This window comes from Bombus pascuorum, chromosome 3 (assembly GCF_905332965.1).
Source record: "Bombus pascuorum chromosome 3, iyBomPasc1.1, whole genome shotgun sequence".
In the NCBI taxonomy this organism is placed as follows: Eukaryota; Metazoa; Arthropoda; class Insecta; order Hymenoptera; family Apidae; genus Bombus; species Bombus pascuorum.
In genome coordinates, this window is record NC_083490.1 from 6,851,769 (window position 1) to 6,873,903 (window position 22,135).

Below are 22,135 nucleotides of genomic sequence, written 5' to 3' on the forward strand. Positions count from 1 at the left end.
TCAATTTAAAATAAAATGTAGGAGAATATAAAAAAATGAAAAAATACATATGTATGAAATAAAAGCAATATATTTGAATTATTTGTTAATTATATGGAATATATTTGATGAAAAATAGGCAAATATTTGTAATCAATTTGACTTTGGTTTAAAGCGGTAAGGGATCATCGTAGCAGCGCCACTTATTTCTGCTGAATGTTCCGCTCATTTCTTGTTACAAGTAACGGTTAGGTAAAAAAAGATATTGGATACCGTGGCATAAGTTTAACTTGTAAAAAGCGTATTTAACGTAATTTAAATTGAAAATAAAATTATATTTTGTATAATAAAATAGAAAAGAGGTTGATTGTGAAAATTATCATAAAAGAGTGGCAAGAAAATCCAGACGAGTGGCGCGTCTGTGCAAACGGCTCCTCTTTGGTTGCATGACGTAATTGTATTGATCGCGGAAGAAGAGCCGAAAGTCGCGCATTCGCCATCTTGGACGAATTGTGGAAAAGAAGTTTCTGTGTCTCGCAGGCGCGGTACGCTTATAATAATTCTAATCCGTGACAATCCGGACATTAATTAATTTAATTGGGAATTAACCCTTTTGTGAATTAGAAACCCATTTGGAGCGGACCAAGGTAAGTCATTATTTCTTTGATTTACTTCTCCGTCCAAATCTTTTTTTCTACGTGGAAACCTATCTAACTTTGTCGTCTGATCATTCACTTCCAGAAGCATTCTTTTTATTTAATATAATTACCATGATATCTTGATTTTTTCTAAGCTGCTAATTTTACCAACTCTCTATTGTTGTTTAATTTCATGCATATTTTGACGTGGATCTTCTTGTTTTGGATTTTCTTCATTTTGACATCGCAATTCTGGGGTTGGGTCCGATCTTTATATTCTATCTATATTCCATATCTTTTAATTATCATTTTTCGTTTATTTCATTTAATAATCCATTATCCTATTCGTCATCCTTTATTTTTCTTCATTCTATGTTCATCGCATCCATTTCCTTCTCGTAACAAAGCTTTGCGAAACTCTTTTGTCCGCTTTCTACTTTTCGCATCGAGAAACATTATTCTTTCATACCATTCTTTATACAGTATTATTCATCAATTTCGTCCAATTGTATTTGTTAATATTTTCATTTGCAAATTATGATTGATTCGGAACAAACCTGATTCGTACCAGTTAGTTTTCTGCATAATTTAATAACTATCATTCGCGATAGCTTTCTTTTCTCTCTCTCTCTCTCTCTTTCTTTCTTTCTTTCTCCCCCCCCTCTTTTCTTCCGTTTTGGTTTATTTAATTGTATTAATAACTATTAACTTTTTATGCTTTTTCTTCATTATATACATGTATTTTTAATATATTATAAACATTGTGGTTAAAGATTAGAAAAGTTTTATTATATCTAACAATTTCATTTTAATATGTGTAAGATTGGAAAAAGTAAATCCTGGTTTCTAAGTTTTATATAAAATGTCCTTCATATTTATGTTAAGATATATGTGTGGTGTTCATTTTAATATTTCATGGAACTTCTTGATAATGTACAATGATTTAATTTAGAAAAATTATGAATCATAATTTATTTGCTGACAACTTATAATGATAATAAACATGTCAAAAATACTTCTTTTTAATAATGAATTCAAATGGAACCATATAATTCTTTTTCCATTATATTGTAGAGGATATTAAAATGTATTCAACATGCATGAAACATGATATAGTTATTCATAACATCAAGTTTATAGCAGTAGAAGTAGTAATATTTATCTTTGGTTCAATTTTTTGAACAAAATAAATTCAAGCACAAAATACAGCATGGAAATAATTATTTTATTAAAATTTGGTTTAATAAGATCCAATTAATGTTGTTTCCGGCAATTGTATTCTGTAAGGATTTGAATATGTTATTCTTCTGTAAGATTTGAATATATTATTCTTAAATTGATAGAATTATGTTCTATGCTTATATTTATATTATTTACAAGTGAATCAAAAAGACAAATATTACTACTTCATTGCCGTAATTTGATATTATATCAATAAATATGCCAAGTTATGGTTTTTGAATACATCTTAATATTTTATACAATAATATTATAAAAAGACAATTATTTAAGTTTTATTTCAAGTACTTAGAATGACCTTGAGTTCATTATAAAAAAGTATTTCCAAAATGTTTATTATTGTTATATATTGTGTATTAGACAGATAAATTTTATTTAACATCTTTATGAACATATCAAAATATTGGGAAATGCTCAGAAACACATTTGTAACTGCCATATTATTGTATTATTACAGTAACAAATATTCATATTATTATACAATGTAATGATTGTTTGTATGTGTTATTGAAAAAAGAATAAGCATGCGATCAAAGTTTTTATTTTTTACTTTACTGAAAGCCTGAGAAAATGCTATAGTTGTAACCACAGCTGTTTTGTTCAACAAGGTGTTAATAATCTTTTTTTTGTAACATTTTTGCAAATAGTTGAAAAGTTGTTAGAATGAACAGTAAGCAGGCAATACCAAGGAAAAGATAACTATAAAACTACTTAAAATATTTTTTATACAATGTTAATGAATTATGTAAAAAATTTATTTTTATTTTTATATCATAGAATTATGTTTAATTTTGTTATAGTAAAAACTATAGATGTATATAAATATCATTTATGTTTTCAGACAAAGGGTTCGTTCTTTGGGTCTGATTGATACTAAATGGTTGCCTGCAGACAGCATGTCTACTCTGTCAGGGCTTGTGTCGAAGGGGGAGAAAGGAAAATCCAAATTTCAATCATTAGACATCAATAGCTTGTACCGGGTGAGTAGGGTGAGTTGGCTAAACAGTTTTGTTCTTTCCCTCCACCCTTATTTGTTATTTCCTTATTTGTTCTCCTATCCTCCCTCCAGCTTTTCCATTCTTTATACCTTTTTTGAGTATATTTGCTTTTCCTATTTATTTTGTATTTTTATAATAATTATTGTATATATTACCATTAAAAATTAAAATTATTAACAAGCAATTGATTGCTTAAAGGAAAGTGGGATTGGTATCCGATTTATACTTACAGGGAGAATCTTTAGAACAACATCAGCAAAAAAACACACTACCACGCAAACATGGAATGCAAAGTCTTGGGAAAGTGCCTTCGGCACGGCGACCACCTGCTAATTTGCCTAGCTTGAAAAGTGAACATAGCAGTAACGATCCAGCTGTCAGTCTTGTGCCAAGCGGAGGAAGTGGTTGGGCTACTACCAAAGAGTCAACAACTACCACTACTGCTACAACCACCACGACTGTAACTGCATCAGATACATCCACTGTAATTTTCGTAAAAATATTCGTTTGTTACATAAATTTTAGACTTCATATTTGTTCAAAAATATCTGTTTAATTATAAAGCAGTATATATTTTCTATATATAAAAATTTATATATATTTATTGTTATTATTCTATACATTCTATATATATGCTATTTTATGCTTTTACTTTCTATATAATTATTAAGGATTACAGAAGTAATTGATGAAATAAATTATTTTATTTTTAGGCAAATTCTTCAACAGCACAATGTGTGACAGGAACCATCACAACATCATTGCATCCATTACTCCCAGGGCAACAAAATACTTCACAGTCTTCATATTCATCCGATGTAAACAACAAATCATCATGGAGTGCAATAATGAGCAGATCTGGAGATGGTATGTAAAGTTATATCATAAAAAAGAGCATGTAACATATTTGTTGTTTGATATAAGACTGTTATATGAATATGTGTACAGTTGTATGTACAAAATATATGCAAAATATGTGTACAATTTTCCCTTTAAATTTTGTTGTATTTGTGATTATTGACATGATTTATGTATATATAAAAACTCCCTGCAATAGATTAATGATATTTATGCAGTATAATATAATATAAATTGATCATACATTTGGTCTTTAAGCAGGATGTATTTTTTCTTATCTTCTCCTTTGCTTTATTTTAAATATTATTTATGAATTATTAACTTATACGAACTAGTAACTACTATACTTGTTTCATAACTTATAAAGCATAATATATTTTGTAGAATTTTATTTGTTGTAAACCTACTGTAATTAAAAATTAGTGTAATATCGAATTAACGATCACATAATCATAATGGAATTTTTCATTGCTATTGAAATATAGGTACTGTATCAGGAGGCCAACAACAGTCACAACAACAGCAGCAGCAGCAACAGCAGCAGCAACAGCAGCAAACGGCAAGTCGGGAATTAAGTGCACAATACGGACCTGGACCAAGTTTACGGCCTCAAAGTATTAAAAATTCTATTATTATATATTAAAAATGTTAAATAAATGATTCTTTTTATTAAATGAAATAAATAATTTATATTAGCGGAAGGAAGTTGGATACAAGGTGGAAGTCGTACAGCCAGTGGTGCAGGAATAGCAACTACAGGTCCTGGAAGTGGGAGTTCAGGGGTCCAGGCCCCCCCTTTGAATATCACTGGATCAGGAGGACATACCGACATATCTGCTGGCGGGCGACAGAACTTGGTCCAGTCTCCCAACATGGGAATGGGCCAGGGAGGCCCTCATAATTCTTCAAACAGTCAGAATGCTGTGAGTTCTAGTTCTCATCAAGTTGGTCCAAATCTACATCACTACCGAGGACTTATTCCTCCATTTGTAAGCTTTATTATTTATATGTTTTATCGTTGACAATATTATTTGATTTAGTTCATCGAATTAACTTTTTTGAATATATCCAGATGTACAGAGGAAATTTTTCTGGTGGATTTCCTTCTCAATTCCCGGCAAATACAAGTTCTGGTGCACCTAGACCTCGATTCAATTATCCCTCAGAACGATTTCCTCCTCCGCCTGTTCGTCAACAGGAACGCGAACGTGTTCCCGAAGAAGAAATTATTACACGACCAATTATTAAAGAAGAAGATCTTACTCGAATGGACGATATTTCTCGCGATGCTGGCTGGGCAGCACATGACGATATTGATTATAATCAAAAGCTTGCCTTCAGCGACGACGAACCTGATCCTGAACCTTCGAAAAAAGATGAAAGAAAAGACAATAAGGAAGAAAAAATAGAGGAAAATTCAACAGATGACAAAGAGAAGACAAGAGATAACCGTGATAACCGAGAAACTCACGATAATCGAGATTCGAAGGAATCACGAGATCAAGCAACTCATCGTTCGTGGACTCAGAATACTTTATCCCGTGATTATCGTGGTTCGAACGGGTCTGGTAGTTATAGCGGTCAGTCACAACTGCATTCGGTGCATTCTTTAAGAGGTCAGAACATTTATGTGACTTAGGTGCAAATCTATAGAGTTGAATTCATTTTCATTTGTACTAGTTAAACTAAACTAACCACTTATGTACATTGTGTTATATCTCGTAAATTTGTTTATCACTTTCGTCTTCACTTTGAAAACAGGTGTAGAAGATGACGAAGCGTGGAACGAGAGACGCAGACTGAAAGTTGTTGAAGTAGCATCGGCTGTTGAACGTGCTCGACAACGGAAAGAAGAGGAGGAAAAACGATATCAGGAATCAACTAGACAAGCGGCAGCTAAAAAATTGCAAGATTTAGAGCAAAAGTTAAAGGAAAAACAAGCTAATGAATCTAAAGGTTTGATAAGCGTTCCACCAGTGCCTATTCCAGTTCCTGAGTGGGAACGAGAAAGGGAAAACAGGGAACGAGAAAACAGGGAACGCGAGCGATCCGAAGGAAAAGATGAAAAATCACTGAACCGTGAATTACGTGAAACTAGAGACGGTCCAAAAGATAACAGAGATTCACGTGATCAGTTAATATCAGATTTTCGACAAGGGGACCGACAGAGTTTCACGAGACAAGATAGTATTCGTAGTGAACGTGATAGAGAACGAGACCGCGATCGTGATCAAAGGGATACGAGAGATCGTGAGCTACATGCTTCATCCTCGCGATATTATAAAACTAATTTACCACCTCGATTTCAAAAGCAACAGGCGGAAAAAATCAATGCTGGTCTTAATCGAGTTTTTCCTAATACCGAAAGATCAACTACGCAATCCGTTCCATTTTCTCAGCAATACGATCCTGGTAGATGGGTTCATAGCCACAGCTCTTTAAGTAAGTGCAATTATTTTTTGCCCTCTTGGATGATAAGCTTGAACGTATGCGTATAGCCGATGGAAGAAATATAGGAAGGTCATAAGTCAGTCAAAGACGTTAATGTTTTCAATGTTTCGAAATTCTAAATACCAATTTAAAGTTGTGAAAAAAATTTTAAATATCTATTCATAAGCTACTTTAACACCCTTACGGCTGTACCAATCGGTGTCTCGTTGTTTAATATTTTAATTTATGACCGAACTATATCGCTTCCACTAATTATAGATGCACGCATATATATATATATTCTTTTGCCATATGCGCGTACTTTTGCATGTATCTATATTACAAACATACAAGTACGTTTACGTTGGACAAATATATGTCTACTCATGAATATCTGTGATAAAAAAATGAGCGTTTAATATTTTTGTTTTCGAAAATCTGAAATAATGACTTTCGTTGTTCCCCATTTCTATTTTTATATCTATTTTATATCTGTTTTTATCTACTTGTGAAAAATTATTACTGTTATATTCAACGAAGCTTGTATTAGTAGACAACAACTTAAAAGCATCATCATCACATGGTGCGTCACAACGCCGAAGTAGAACAGATTCAGATATTTCCACTTCGATGGATGATGATCGACCTCCATCTCGAGACTATCGTGGTTCTCTACTTCGAGACGATCGATATCGTCATTCTTCTCATCGACCATACGAGACACGCAAATCAAGTGGTTATTACGATGAGTATACTCGCAGCTGTAGAGATCACGAATATGATGACAGACATTCTCGTGATTCCTGGGAACGTGAAAGATACTTCGACGATACTAAAGATCGAGATTCAAAGGATAGCATAGAGTCCAGAGATAACAGAGAAACTCGCGATATTCGTGATAATCGTACCACCAGGGATACCCGAGATGCGAGAGAAATTCGAGAAAGAGATAACAAGGATAAAAAGGATTATGATAATTATATAAAGGTGTTAAACTTTATTATTACTTATATTATTTTAAATCTTCGGAATTTCTAATATTTCTTTATAAATCCTATATTACTAATACAATGAATATATGTTTACATGTTCTAACTCATTTTTTCAAACTTATGTTCATCTGTAGGATCCCTTTGATGATCGTAATCGTGAACGTGATCGCGAACGTGATCGCGAACGTGATCGTGAACGTGACCGTGAACGTGACCGTGAACGTGAGCGTGAACGTGAACGTGAACGTGAACGTGAACGTGAACGTGAACGTGAACGTGAACGTGAACGTGAACGAGAACGAGAACGAGAACGAGATCGCGATCAAAGAGAAAGATCGGAAAGTACGGAATGGCGCGAAGAACGTATCATTCAAGATAGAATGATTGATAACCGCCGTGATATACAAAGAGAAGAACGAATGGAACGCAACGAACGTCCACAAAGACCAGATTCTCGTGATAGTCGTGCTTCTCGAGAATCAAAGACATCTTTGCGAGATGATGATTCGCACAAATTGCGAGACTGCAGTTCCTGGGTAAATGAAGTTGTTGATTATGAAGAAAATAAACGAGATGTCTATCATGAAGATATCCGAGAAAGAGAACGAGAAAGGGAACGAAGGCAACCGCTAGGACCTGTAACTAAAGAAAGAATTGAAGCAGATGAATTGAAAAACGAAAAGCGTAATCTAACTCAATTAAAACGGGCAAGTTCTGATCAAGATAAAAAAGATCAGACGAAAGAATCATCGTCGACTATAGAAGTGAAGAAGGAAATGGATGTTTGGAATAGAAAGGTCGATCGAGTTAATGAAAACAATCGAGTAATGGAAAGAGGTGATAACTCGCCAAAAGCCTGGGCGGATGCTGTTTCTCCGACGTTCGAAAAAGAAGAAGAAAAGACTTCAGAACCTATTAAGAACGATAAGGATTCGGAGGATTTGAAGCAAAATTTCGAGAAGTTAAGTATAGAAAAAAGGGAAGACACGTTAAACGAAGATGAAGCGGCGGAACAACAGGTGAAGGAAGATAAACGAGAGAAAAATATTCGGAATAGAACTAGCAGTGGCGGATCAAATTCCAGAGTACGTGATTCTCGAGGTGGGCGTCAATGGGGTAGCACCTATAGCGTGTATGCACGAGGTTGGCGTGGTCCAGAAACAAGAGGACGAAGAGGTGGACCTAGAGCCGCTACTAGACCAGCTTCTGCTAGAAGTGGTTCATATGGACATACGGATTCGGAAAATAGCGCTGATGAAGTGTCTGGCTCGACAGAGTCTGGCAAAGAAGAGAAAAAATCGGCTAGATCACCAAAACCTAGTCAAAAAATAGAGAAAGAAGAACGCAATCGTGAAGCAATAGTGTCTGGTCGAGATGAAAAACGGGCCGATTATTCTCAATCACAACGCAGCGAAAAACGAACTTACGATAGTAAAGTAAGTCGTGAAGGTTTTGCACCTTCGGGTGAACCGTCTCGCCGCGGTCGAGGAAGTAGTTTCCGAATTCGAGGTACAACTGCTACCGGCAGCCGAATGGAGGGATATGGGCCTCCATCTAGTAAGAGTCCTTTTTCCTCCGAGCGCAATATTGATGAAAAACAAAATTCTATGCGACAGAATCCTTCAACGCCTACTCCGGAAAAGGAGGTAAATTCTCTGTTATCATCACAGAACGAATCTACAGATGATAAAATTATAGCGAAACAACAAGCACTTACTGCTGGAATAACTGGAAAGCGTGCCAAATCTCCAAACCAGCAGTCTCAACAAACTCAACAATCTTGTAACAAGCAAGATACAAGTCACACGAGCAGCAATGCTCCTTCTCAAAAGGTACAAGTTACAAGAAAAGAGGAATCTCGCTCAAAAAGAACTCGCAGTGGAAGTAGAAGGGTAAGTTTTAGATAATTCGTGAATGGTTTTTTCATCCTTTATATTCTTCCTTTCTTTCTTCCCTCGTTTCTTCTCTTATTCATAATAAACATTTAAGTCGTTTCGATATATTATTTTAACAGAATAAGCAATAATTTACATTTGAATCTATTCCATGATTATAGGGTAGAGATAATCGTGAATTACGTTACCGTGGCAGTGGTAGTAACGTATCGAAGCAAACATCTTCGGATGTAGGAAACGAAGATTGGGAAACCACGTCCGAGAACAGCGAGGATCATGCAGAGGATCACAAAGAGTCACGTAACAGTCGTAATAAACAATTTTCTGCGCGTGCAAGCACGGGTAGTAATCAAAATATTGTAGCATCAAACGTGCATTCACGTAGAAATGAACAGACAGGAAACAATCGGGAACAACGAGAAAAAAATGTAAAGTCTTCCAATACAGCGTCTCGGGCGCCTGGCGCGGAGAAACGAAATCTACAGAATTCCAGTTTTGCCAATCAGAAAAATCATTCCAGCACCATTCCGCCGTTGATACAAACGGCTCAAGTACAAAACGGAAGATCGAGAAATCAAACTTCTGGTAGCAATTCGACAACGTCGAGTAAATCAATGATAAAGGATAGTACGGTGAATCGCATAGATGAAATAAAGTTAAGCGATCCTAATTTAGTTAGTCAAGCTCTCAATGATATCAATAAGAGATCCCAAGGAAAGGAGAAAAAGGCTATAATCGATTGCGAAATGGAAACGAATAATTGTACGGAAGATGGTCCTAACATCGTTGAAGATAAAGTTGATTCAGATGGTTTCCAAGAGGTTCGTTCAAAGAAGAATGTAAAAGAATCTAGACATGGCCAAAAAGAAGAGACAAAACCTTTGAAACGTGAAAAGGAGAAAGATAGAGAACGCGATCGTTCTAAGTCGAAAGCAAATGGGGGTTCACAGCAAACGACTTCGTTGCAACAAGTACAAAGTATACCGCCTTTGCTTGGTCAAGCCATTCCACAACCAGCAAATATGGTACAAAAACAATATGATAGAACTTTACGGAGCCAAAAGCTTGCACCCAGATTCCAAAAACAGCGCTTAGCTAAACAGCAGCAACAGCAACAGCAACAAATGTGTGCATCTGAGCCAAACGACGCAACTAAAATCAATAATTCATCAAATAATTTCGGTAAAGATTCGTCAAGCGGCGGCCCTGCACCTCCACCATCTGTAAACGCTTGGGATAAACCGTTTACAACGAGTCAATTACAATCGAATTCTCCATCAGCTGTTCCTACTGACATCCAGTTGATAACTGGTTTATCTACACAGAGCGAACATGGTCATATTCACAGTCACGAAGTTAATGAGCAGACAAATTCTGGTAATAGTAGCCAACGAAATTCACCAAATGGCGAAAAAAATGCTGGGAAAAGTTTAAAAGACCAACTGATTGAAAAAAATTCAGTCTCTGATGTTTCTTCACCACCTGTGCAAACGTTAATTTTTGAGAATACGAATTATTCAAAAACTACCAAGGCTGGTCCTTCTGATTTAGCAGTAAAAACCAAATTTCCGAATCACATAAAAGCTCAACAACAACGCGTTGAAAAACGCACAGATTTAGAAGAAGAAGGCAATACCGCTGCTACCATCCAGCAACAACAACAACAACAGCAGCAACAAAGTTTACCTGTGGCATTTTCAAATAAACCAAGTGACTTGATAAAAGATAAAAATCAAGAGCCGATTCAAATGCCTCTGTCGTTTAATAAAAACGAAGATAACGCAGATATGAAATTAGATTTCACCTTTGATTCAGATCTCTCTCAATTAACCGAAGACAAAAGTAAAAGCTTAGGAATGACTCGATCTATGCACATGGCTACTGGCCAAAATACTATTTCTCCTTCTACGGCAGAGCTTAACTTAAAAATTGCATCGGTAAAAAAAGTATGGGAAAATGCACCTATGCCAACCGTAGTCGAGCACGAGGATGGTAATGTCGTCAATACAGCTAATACTTTCCCTCAAGCGTTCGAAAGTACGGATGTTGATGACAGTTACAGCCCTCATCAACAATACAATCAAAATAACATGAAAAATGAAATAACTACTTCAACGAATGTGTGCAAGGTGAGAAATCATTTCGCGAACATTATATCATGTTATCATGCATGCATATCTAAACTATTACATCACTAGAAATTGACTCGACATTCAGTATAAATTTGAGTAAAATGCATTTTTTCCAGTTTGTTCATTCTGTTCTTTACTCCGATTTTAACGTTCTTTACTCGTACTTGAAAATTCCCTTAAATAGTTATCATGGTGAAAATCAGAAAGGTAAGTGGCTAACGCGCATTGTTTCAATTTTATTTCTATTAGAGAGTCGTTTGTTCATTTTTTTCCATTCTTCGTTTTGTTTTGTTTCTTTTTGTCCCCATTCTTTTCTCTCCCCTGTTTTGGCACATCTCTTCTAAGTATTAACATCAGTAAATACTCATTTTACATATCAATTACCTTCGTTACCATTGTATTATTAAGATATTATCGTACTCATCATCATTATCATTTTTGTTATAATATATTTTTTTCTCAAATTATTTATTGTCCGTATTATCATTGCTTTTATTATTTATTGCATTAATGTCATAATCATCTCAACAGTTATACCCCCTTTACGGGATATAATCTCTTTATTATTGATTTTCCTCACTTAATTAAACTTACGCGGTTAGCGATGAACCTGACTATTTTCACCAGAATTCAGAAGAAGATTTAGAAAAAGAAGAGAAAATCGTATCCCAAAATTCACATTATTCCGTCAGCATCGATTAGAATGACAGTTGATAGTGATGTAAATAGAAAACTAAAAATAACGAAATACCATGTCCCCTGTGGGAAGATGCTGACTCTTTGCCTGATGCGCAGCTGGTTCCCCCGCAGGTGAAGCCGCAGCAACAATCCTCGGGCAGCAGCAGTGGTCAGTCTGGTTCAACGGTTCCCGGGCCAAGTCCTATTGGAGCAGGTCAAAGTCCTATAGGGCATCCTCCTGTCAGTCTCCAAGGACCATTGAGCCCACCTCCATTCAATTCCACGGGACAACCTTCTCATATTAATTACCAGGTGATAAATTATTTTGGAAATGCTTGCCTATACTTTCCATGTTTCGTATTTCGCATTATTGCAGAATCTGTCATAGACTACAGAATATAAATTTTGTAATTTAGTATTGTGCTTAATGTGCATTTCTATTTTGTTCTATTTTAAATATTTTTATTTTTCAGGAGTTTCCCCAATATCCAGGATCTCAAGCTGCACAGTATGGTAGCATGTCTGCTATACCTTCTCCGCCAGCCGTGTTATTTAACACTGGCTCCGGTCAACTTCCAGCTCAAGCAGGTGGTCTTTATGGAGCGTTTCAGTTAGACCAGAGCCGATCTCCTTTTACACAGTATCCACCATATGCGCCATCTCTACAAAATTCGTTCAGTCAACAAAACGTTTATTTGCAACAACCCCCACCTCCGCCACCGCATGCACCGAATGCGCCAACTCCGGATATGTATCAAAGCAATCTTTCACAGTACCGGATCGTAAGTAATTGTCTTGTGTAACGTAACTCGTTTCGCATTCGAGAAAATCGTTTCAACAACTACAAATCACATATCAAATATGGTTCTCTATCGCAATGCGTTGCTACGTGAATAAATAATAAAAAAAGAACGATTATTTGGTACTGAAATTAATTTGATACAAGAATATATATACAGGATGTTCTGTGAGGTATTTTTTGATCAACTTGATTCATATGTTGAACACACTCTGAATAAAAAACATATGCAATAAAGATTTGTTTCGTTTCGTTTTATTTTGTTAATTAATTAGATACTCTATTATTACTCTCGTTGAAGCTATATGCATATGAGGATATTTTCTATTTTAAAAAGTTTAATATATTTATAAACTAACCAAGTCGAATTTAAAAGCTTGAACCGAATATCGTGCACAAATTTTGTGTTAATTATTGAGAACGAAACAAATGTGCTATGCATGGTAGTTATTGGGTTAAAATTTATTGAATATCTCATTGAACATATATATATATATATATATATATATATATATATATATATATAATATATAATAAAACATAAGTATATATATATATAATATAATAAAACATGTATATATATATATATGTATATAATAAAATACAAGATCGTTCACTTTTCGCAGACCGCAGCTGCTGCTCCGCCATTTGGACAAAATCAGCAACTTAGTAATAATCCAAATACAGTTCTTATTAGCTCTTCTTCAAATTCTTTGATGTCAGCCAGTGTGAAGCCATCTTCTCAACCAATTGGAGCTATCGGAACTAAAGCTCCTCATTTTCAAGCACCGTCTGCTCCTCAACCAAACCCAGTACGTCTTAGTTTAGTTTAACGACATATGGTTAATACTTATTTAATTTCCTGCACGAAGTTATTTATCAGATTATTTGCAAGATGCGTATATCTTTTTTTTTCTTTTTTTTTCTTTTTTTTCTTTTTTTTTTTTTTAGTTAACGTACATACCATATGATCCAAATCAAGTACTCGGCGTGAGTGGCAGTTACATGGGCAATTCCCAATTGGTACAGAGACCCGGTCCGAACGTACAAGCCTCGGCTAATAGTTATTATAGCGCAACTTCGGCTGGTAAGTAATGAAATGTATACGTATTGATAATTGCGGAAATAAACTATTATTATTATACTTTCATTTATGATTCTTTGATATTTCTATTTATTTTAGATGTATTTCCCGGATCGCAAACAGGTTTTTATCAGCCAGGGGGTGCTACACAGCAAACCGGTACTCATTATGGACTTCAGGGATTTGGTCAGCACAGCCAAAGTTTGGCAACTGGCAGTGCTGCTCCTGTTGGACTTCAAAACTTCAGCTCAGGCTTTTTATCTAGTTCGGGGTTACAGATTGCTGCAGCAGCTCAGCAGTTTCGTAATCCGACAGGAGGACTACCTGGACCAGCAAACACAGGCCCTACTTTTCTTAGCAAACATCAACCACAAGAACAGCCTAGACAATTAAAGAGTCCATCAGGGAATCAGCAAGATGTGCTTGCATCAGTTTTCAGTTCTAGTAAATTGAATTACTTTTTATTCAGTATTATGGCGTGCTTTGGAATCTATATAATGTCAAGAAAACTTTGCAGCACCACAAATTCCATCTCCGAAATCAAGAAACTGTAAGCAACAATCTTCATCTCAACAACCACAACCTAGTCCGACGCAACATCACAAATATCAACAGTATCAAGGTGTTAGTCAGTCAACTTTGGTAAGTCATTATGCTTAGATCATCAATAACAAACTGTATTTGCTATGTTCTTACATTTATAATTAAGTCTTTCAGTCTGCTGAAGCAAATTGTAAGTTAGAAGAACAATAAATAATAATTATAGAGATGAGATAATAATAGTAGGAAATAGGTAATTAATTTTTTGATAAAATTGACAATAACAAGTAACTAATATTTACAACGGACAATTGATAAAGTTGTAATATACAGAATATTAAATTAAAAAAAAAAGATTGATAATCATGAAATTATTATAGATTTTACAACAAAATATTCGTGGCATGGGCATGCCACCACGTGCTGGAATTCAACCATCGCAACAAAGATATCCACCACCCATTCAGAGACCAGTTGTTCCATTTACACCGGGTCCAAATCCGAATAATCCTACGCAACAACAGCAACAACAACCTAATTGCATGCCGTCGCAACAGCAACAAGTTCAAATAAACCGCCACAGACCGAATCTGCATCAACAGCAACAACAGCAACGAAATATGAAGATGCAACAACAATATTATTCTACTCAAGGTTCGTATTTATTATATCATAATAATGCCAATATAAACAACTTGTAGTATCATCGAATTAAAAAATTCAAACTAATTCTTATATTGTTTTATTTTTTCCTTTTAGGAAACGTTAAAATGGACACAAATGAAAAGACAGATTCGCACAATGATAAAATCAACGATGGTAGCTCTGGTGCTCAGCAAGGAGGCGCTAAACCAAACGTAAATTCACAAGACAATGACAATAAGGAAGAAGTGAATCAACAAAATGAGTGAATTGTGACAAAGAACATTCGATCTACCTTTTGAAAATGCAATTTGCGATCATATATAATGGTGCGACATCGATCGAAAGGTAAATGATAATGATTAACTTGTCATACGTGTGGAGCGATTTGAACTCCAACTGATATTATATTTGTCGATTTAAAGCGGCTTGCGAGCTTAGAATTCGTAATTAATAATTCGGCCATGTCTAGTTAGAATAATTTAATCATGGTGTATCAAAGAAGGAAAACGATAGGTGATATTGTTGTTATACATACCAATGCTTCTCCGAATTAACAATCATAAACGTTTTACCTTTCATGAATTCTCAACAAACAAATCGCTTTTATCGAACATTCCTTTCTGTTCGAAAAAATATTGCAAATAATAAGACGGCAGAAATGTCGGGGATGTAAGACAAATACCCGAAGTAAAATGAAACCTGATCGATACCATCGAGGATAATTATCATCTAAAAAAGTCCCTGTAAATTACGTCTTTCAACATCAGGGACATTAACACGTTGTTCAGTTAAAAGATAAATAAATAAATAAATAAAAGAAGTTAAATGATTAGACTGACGCGCACAACGTATATTCACTCGATGTCAATCGATCATCCGAATCAATTAATTACATTATCAACTGTGAAGATAAAAAAGATGTGCACAAGACTTATGTTTCTGTATATGGACACGACGGCGGTCTGTGGTATACGATAATATTAAAATCAGATTTTCGTGAAATGTAGTTCGACAAAGATATTACACGATCGTCGCTATTATTTGTAGAGTATCACTAAAATGAAAAAAGAACAAATCGATGAAGAAGACTGTTGTTGTGTATATCGAAATTAAAACAAGAAAGTATATACATGCGATGATCGTACGAATTTGCATGACGTTCCCCAATATGACAATTAAAAAAGTTCGTGTACATTAATCGTTTATTGATATACTGTGAGGTCATGGTGAAGCTTGTGAAAAATAAATAGTGCAACAATCGTTTATAGTACTGAATATATTATCATGACCTAACCACTCTCGAAAAGAGTATCGATTATTAGAAAAATAAATGATACAAGGAGTATTGCTTACAGAAATTCGAAATGCGTTCGATTTTTCGTGTATAGTAATATTCCACTAGGTTGCAGCATTATCTGTCGCAACGTACATGTTGTAGAAGAAGAATTGTATACTCCTTGCTTTCGTTGCGATTCTAGCACTACGATAATACGATAATAATAATTATTTTATTTTAATTTTATTTTATTTGTAATACTATTGTCATCATTATCATCATCATTATTTCTATTGTATTACTATATTGCAACATATATAATATATGATCATCACCATCGCCGTCGTTGTTACTATTACCGCTGCTATTATTATTATTACTATTACTATTATTATTACTATTACTACTACTACTACTACTACTACTACTATTATTATTATTATTATTATTATTATTATTATTATTATTATTATTATTATTATTATTATTATGATCATCATCATCATCATCATCATTATTATTATTATTACTTATTACTTATTATTACATTGTCACTAATCCATATTATTATAGAAAAAAAACATTACGGAGTTTACTACTGCTATTCTTGCTGCTTCTACTACTACTGCTACCAACACCACTACTACTGTTGCTGCTGTTGCTACTATTACTATTCCTGTTGTTTGTTGTTATTATTATTATTATTACTATTATTATTATTATTATCATGATCATCAACATTACTATCATAATAATAATTACTATTATTGGCTGTAATATATGGCTGAAATCGTTTCTGCTGCTGCCTTCGTTATCATGATTTCATTAACAATGCCATCGTTGCCCGTCATCGTCGTTGAAATCATCATCATTACTACCATTCTACATCCCCGTTATGATGATAATGTTATATTATTAATATTATTATGCAAATTTTTTTAAATAAATAATAGTATATAAAAGAGATAAATTTTATTAATTTTTTTGGAGTGACGATTACTCATTTAATTAAATATGTTTCATGGAATTGTTGAAACACTGCCAATCTTATCGTCATTTCGTATAAATTCATACTAAAGTTTTTTCCATAATTCTATAAGAAAGATGAGAGTACAAATCAATAACAATTTTAATTTTTCTGAAATACGTTTAATAAAAAATATTGTTATCACTTAATTATTTTACACTTCTTCATATGAGTATCTCCGTAAAAAGTTTAATAATCATAACTGTAAATGTATGAACAACAGCGTGAAAGCATGCGCTTGAAGAATAGTTGAGACACCGGTGCCTTTGACTTACTGCCATAAATAAATCTGTATTTTCTCGGATAGTTTGAAATAATGTTGCAAGTGATTATTATGATTCCAAAAATAATTAGTCAAATAAATCAGTTTTCTATTATTTCATTCATTGTTATTACGCATTGTAACTAATAATTTTTAATATCAGTAATAGTACTAATAATGGTAGTGTCAATAGTAAAAGTAGTAGAAATAGTAGTAACAACAGCTCTTTGTTTATATGATTATTATAACAGTATAACATTATGGATTGTAACATTAACATACAATTAGTTATTGTTCTTGATACTGTTACTGATGTTACTACAGCGTTTAATACTACAATAATATTCTTCCAGTAGTATTACTTCATATTTCTTAATGCATATATCACATTTTATATTCATTATAACATATACCATTTTCCGATATTTAGCTATAATTTTCATGATATTTCATTACATTTCGTTATCTTTTATTAACGATACCAATATTACTTAAAAATACTACCACTAACCGTCGTCGTTGTCATCGTCGTTGTTGTCATCATTATCATTCTAATCATTGTTATAAATTTGATATACCAATTTTACGATACTCTCAATTAGTATAATAGAGCGTACCCTTATAATCATAATCGATTGTCATTATCATTGTCATTGATATTATTACCCTTATTGTCAACATCATCACTAACGATATAGACATCATTACTTTCACACATATATTATTAAATAATATTATCCTTACAAGTGAATATTTAGCGGCTGACAACACATGGATGAAGAAATCGAAGAACATGTAAGTAATACGGCGCAGAAATACAGAAACTGGTTGTGTGAAAGTATCTTGAAATATTTCAAAGACTTAACGTATAATTGATTTATCCATTTGCCTATTGTCGCTTATGTGCGATGTGATCTTCTGGATTGTATATGAAAAATATAAAAAATAAGATGCAGGCGCAAGGGTCTGTCGATTACAATGTAATCAAATAATAATAATGAACAATTTATCATAGTCGTGTAATATATCGATACCTTTAATAGTAGCAAAAAGTATGTGCTGTTTTGACTACAAATATTTTTAATTATTTACTACTGATGTAGAATCTGGAAATGCTACGTATGCATTGGAAAAGATGAGTAAGCACTCTGTGTATGTATGGAACGTATGCAAGTAGATAGCGGCAAAATGTTAAAACGTATGTATGAACGTGATATTGATAATAATTATTTTTTCGGTTTATGTGTACATGTATTTCTGTATGTTTCATTTTGAAACTAAATGTTGTTTTCAAATGCTGCAAAATTATGCTACTGATTGTATGCTGCGAAAATAATGAAATTAAATAGTGCGATAAATTGCTCTTTGTAAATCTTAAAAATGTAATATAATAATATGACGGACCCTCGTAGCCAGCTTTAAGCTATAAAACATCTATGATTTTATCTATTTACAATTAAAATTTAACTTATATAAATATCTGAATAATTCAAACTTATATAAATAATTAAAATATGAAAATAAAATGAATACTGATAAAGCGTTATTCTTGATTTATAATCGCAATACTTTGCAGTGTTTGCACTGTCTTACGATTAATATGAACTTATTTCTATATCTTTAAAAGTGAAATGTTTCAGATATCATTTTTTCTCTTGTTCTTAATAATTTAATTATACACACACAAGTAAAAATATTTAATATATTTCGTACTTTTAAATATTAGATAAATACAGACTTTTATGCAAAAAATAATTAATAAAAATTAAATTAGTAATAAAAATATATATCGGTCTAATACAACAGAAAAAAGCACTTTCGTTATCTATCATATGTATATCGTATATCATATCTCGTATCAGAGAAACACCGAAGAGGTAGCTGAACATACGATGTATATAATTCGTCATAGTGATGTGGTTTAAAGTAGAATGAAATTGAGACGTAAGGTAATTTTTTACGAGGATTCTTCATAACAAAAAATATATTGTTGCTTTTGATCATTGTTGCATTTATATATAAATTTCTTCTTTTTTTTTTAAACCAGTAAAATTAATGGGGAATGAAAAAAGTGCCCTTAATGGGCTGAAAATTGACGAAAAACCTGTGGAAATAACTGATTTTTGGACGCATTATATGGCCTGTGTGAATGGTTACAATGCACAAAGGATTTCAGTGTTTGTCAGTGAGCCATCTTTACATTATAATGCAAATTTTGGAAATCCATCGCCTTTAGAGAAAGCTGCAAAGGTTAACATTGATTCATTAATTACGTATTGTAATCTCACATGTGCATGTATCAATCGTCCTTAATTTTCTTTTTAGTTATATTATTTTAGCTAATTAAAAAATCGATGTGTGTAACAATAATATACTTATGTTCCAGAATCTAATGTTATATAGACATCCATGTATATTAAAGTACGTTTCTTCATGGTCAAAAGGTAGTAAATTTTTCCTAGCTACTGAACAAGTTAAACCTTTAATTCAATCAATAGAAACCCAGAATACACTGCAAATATGCATGGGCTTATATAGTATTTTACGTGCATTGGTTTTTCTTCATGAAAAAGCATTTGTATCTCATAATAATCTTTGTGAAAGTTCTATTTATGTTACACCTGAGGGATGTTGGAAACTTGGAGGACTGGAATGTTTATGTAAATTTAATGATTTGACTTCTTCTTATTTACAAAAAATAAAAAGCTACAGATACGAGAAAGCGATTTCTACTAACGAAGATGCAACTATCACATTAACAAATTTTACAACAATTGATGTATATGCGTTTGGAGTTTTAGCTGAAGATATATTGAGACAAAAGGATCCAGGTAAACGGTATATAATTAATTAAAATTATACTCTATTTTAAATAATTATGAACAAATATCTTAATGGATAGATGTTCTATTCTATTTTTAGATGATGTACCTAGTCTTTTAGAATTTAAACAGTTCTGTAAAGAAAATCTGCAAAATCCAGATCCTTCTCTAAGGTGCGAACTGTCCCATGTACTACAACATCCATTCTTTACCCATGATTTTATGAGGATATATGCATTTTTAAATGAGTTAGTGTTAAAAAGTAATAAGGAAAAAGAAATATTTTTTGGGTAAATATTTAAAAAAAAATTATTAATCTCTTGTGTGCTTGGTAACATTAAAATTTTGTAATCATATTACAGAACCTTAATAACACAATTAAGAATGTTTCCTGAAAATATTGTAGCTGAACAATTAGGTCGTTTACTTCTTTCAAGAATGGTTTTATTAGATACGACAGCACAAGAACAGCTTTTACCATTTATTTTAAAACCAAAAGGTAAAATAAAAAAAGTAAAATTTTGTATTTAATATAAATTGAGGATCTATGATTTTATTTACAGATGGAAATGACAATACAGATAGTAACTTATTTTCAATTTCTACATTTAAAGTCTATTTGGTACCCAAATTATTACAGATGTTTTGTATACGAGATGTATCAATACGTTTAGTACTTTTGTCATATTTTAATTCTTTTGTGCATATATTTCAAGTAGATGAGTTGAAATCTCAAGTACTTCCTGAATTACTTGTTGGAATTAAAGACACAAATGATCATCTTGTATCTGCAACATTAAAAGCATTAGCTGACATAGTTCCAATCTTAGGCGCTGCCACAGTAATCGGTGGTAATAGAGGGAAGCTATTTACAGATGGACGACCAAATAAACTGAAAGATAACAAGAAGACTAAGAATAGTATAAATGTTGAATTCGTGGTTCCTACAGATAGTATTCAAAAAGTAATTGATTTACCTGAAAGGCCATCTCCAGATGGAGGTGAAGATAAAAAAGAGATTACTTCTTCCATTATCGAAGAAGAATATACGTGGTCTGATTGGGACATACAAGAAACTGCAGAAGTGCATGCTCGAATTTCACAGTCTTCCGACGCAATTTTTCAATCTCAATCCAATTCCAATGACATTTCGATTGCGGATTCAACATTAAGGATTACTACAGATGCAGTATTAAATATAGATAAAAATAAAACAAGCGAATTGAAATTAACAAAGAAGTCAGCTGGTATTATATCCGATATTTCAGAGCTTGATATTAAAAATTCAAAATTAATAGATACTTGTAAAGAAGAATATGATTATTTCACAGACATGGAGCCTGTGATAAAGAAGACACAGATTTTACACATACAACAACCACAAATATTATCAAAAAGTGTATTTGACATAAAAGCGCTAAATGGATTAGAAACATCTGAAGAAAACAATGGCTGGGAGGAGGATTTAAGCGATTGGGGAACAGAAGATGTTCATGAAATAAAAACTTGAATAAATATATATTATTCCTTATAATATTTTTATTTCAAAAAAATAAGTTAATTGAAATTATTTGCATAACCCATCTGCTACCACACGTCACACATATGTAACACATTCTAAAAGTCACTTAGATTGTCTACTAATAATTTTGTACTATTACATATTACAAAAGTATATATCGTATTATGTAACATATTGAAAATTTGAAACTTGGGCTGTGAAAAGTGATTTTTACCTTAAACAGTGCTAACAAAAGGGATACTTTCCCTACATAAGATACTGGAATTTTTCAAAAAAATTTATAGGCGCTCGTAATTTAGGTAATGTAAATTTCATACAA

General features: G+C 33.0%; 2 protein-coding genes across 10 annotated transcripts; both read left to right on the forward strand.

Moving 5' to 3' along the window:
• The first annotated feature begins 180 nt into the window (after positions 1–180).
• Positions 181–16,170, forward strand: LOC132905377 (protein PRRC2C). 6 transcript variants are annotated; one of them, XM_060956635.1, is made up of 19 exons: positions 181–626; positions 2,698–2,845; positions 3,087–3,338; positions 3,568–3,721; positions 4,198–4,326; positions 4,409–4,701; positions 4,785–5,328; positions 5,474–6,154; positions 6,693–7,129; positions 7,269–9,026; positions 9,191–11,158; positions 11,957–12,151; positions 12,313–12,621; positions 13,265–13,450; positions 13,668–13,725; positions 13,822–14,166; positions 14,240–14,364; positions 14,643–14,916; positions 15,022–16,170. In XM_060956635.1, the coding sequence occupies exons 2-19, from the start codon at positions 2,753–2,755 to the stop codon at positions 15,171–15,173; spliced, it is 7,953 nt and encodes a 2,650-aa protein (XP_060812618.1). In that variant the 5' UTR covers positions 181–626; positions 2,698–2,752; the 3' UTR covers positions 15,174–16,170. The 6 variants fall into 6 exon arrangements, with proteins under 6 accessions (XP_060812618.1, XP_060812612.1, XP_060812616.1 ...); XM_060956629.1 differs by having other exon boundaries at positions 182–626; positions 13,590–13,725; XM_060956633.1 differs by having other exon boundaries at positions 182–626; positions 11,972–12,151; positions 13,590–13,725.
• Positions 16,171–16,649: 479 nt separating this feature from the next.
• LOC132905395 (protein-associating with the carboxyl-terminal domain of ezrin) lies at positions 16,650–21,828 on the forward strand. 4 transcript variants are annotated; one of them, XM_060956680.1, is made up of 7 exons: positions 16,650–18,670; positions 19,520–19,722; positions 19,859–20,303; positions 20,395–20,584; positions 20,657–20,793; positions 20,858–21,541; positions 21,626–21,828. In XM_060956680.1, exons 1-7 carry the CDS (start codon positions 18,631–18,633, stop codon positions 21,802–21,804), a joined length of 1,878 nt encoding a protein of 625 aa, XP_060812663.1. In that variant the 5' UTR covers positions 16,650–18,630; the 3' UTR covers positions 21,805–21,828. The 4 variants fall into 4 exon arrangements, with proteins under 4 accessions (XP_060812663.1, XP_060812661.1, XP_060812665.1 ...); XM_060956678.1 differs by having other exon boundaries at positions 20,858–21,828; XM_060956682.1 differs by having other exon boundaries at positions 20,395–20,467; positions 20,858–21,828.
• Positions 21,829–22,135: the final 307 nt, after the last annotated feature.

Coding starts and splice junctions, on each gene's coding strand:
- LOC132905377 (XM_060956629.1), top strand. CDS start 2,753: ATGTCTACTCTGTCAGGGCTTGTGTCGAAGGGGGAGAAAGGAAAATCC. Junction 2,846..3,086: donor GCTTGTACCGGGTGAGTAGG/GTGAGTTGGCTA, acceptor TTATACTTACAG/GGAGAATCTTTAGAACAACA. Junction 14,167..14,239: donor TGCATCAGTTTTCAGTTCTA/GTAAATTGAATT, acceptor AAAACTTTGCAG/CACCACAAATTCCATCTCCG.
- LOC132905395 (XM_060956678.1), top strand. CDS start 18,631: ATGGAACGTATGCAAGTAGATAGCGGCAAAATGTTAAAAC. Junction 18,671..19,519: donor TAGCGGCAAAATGTTAAAAC/GTATGTATGAAC, acceptor TTTTTAAACCAG/TAAAATTAATGGGGAATGAA. Junction 20,304..20,394: donor ATTGAGACAAAAGGATCCAG/GTAAACGGTATA, acceptor TTCTATTTTTAG/ATGATGTACCTAGTCTTTTA.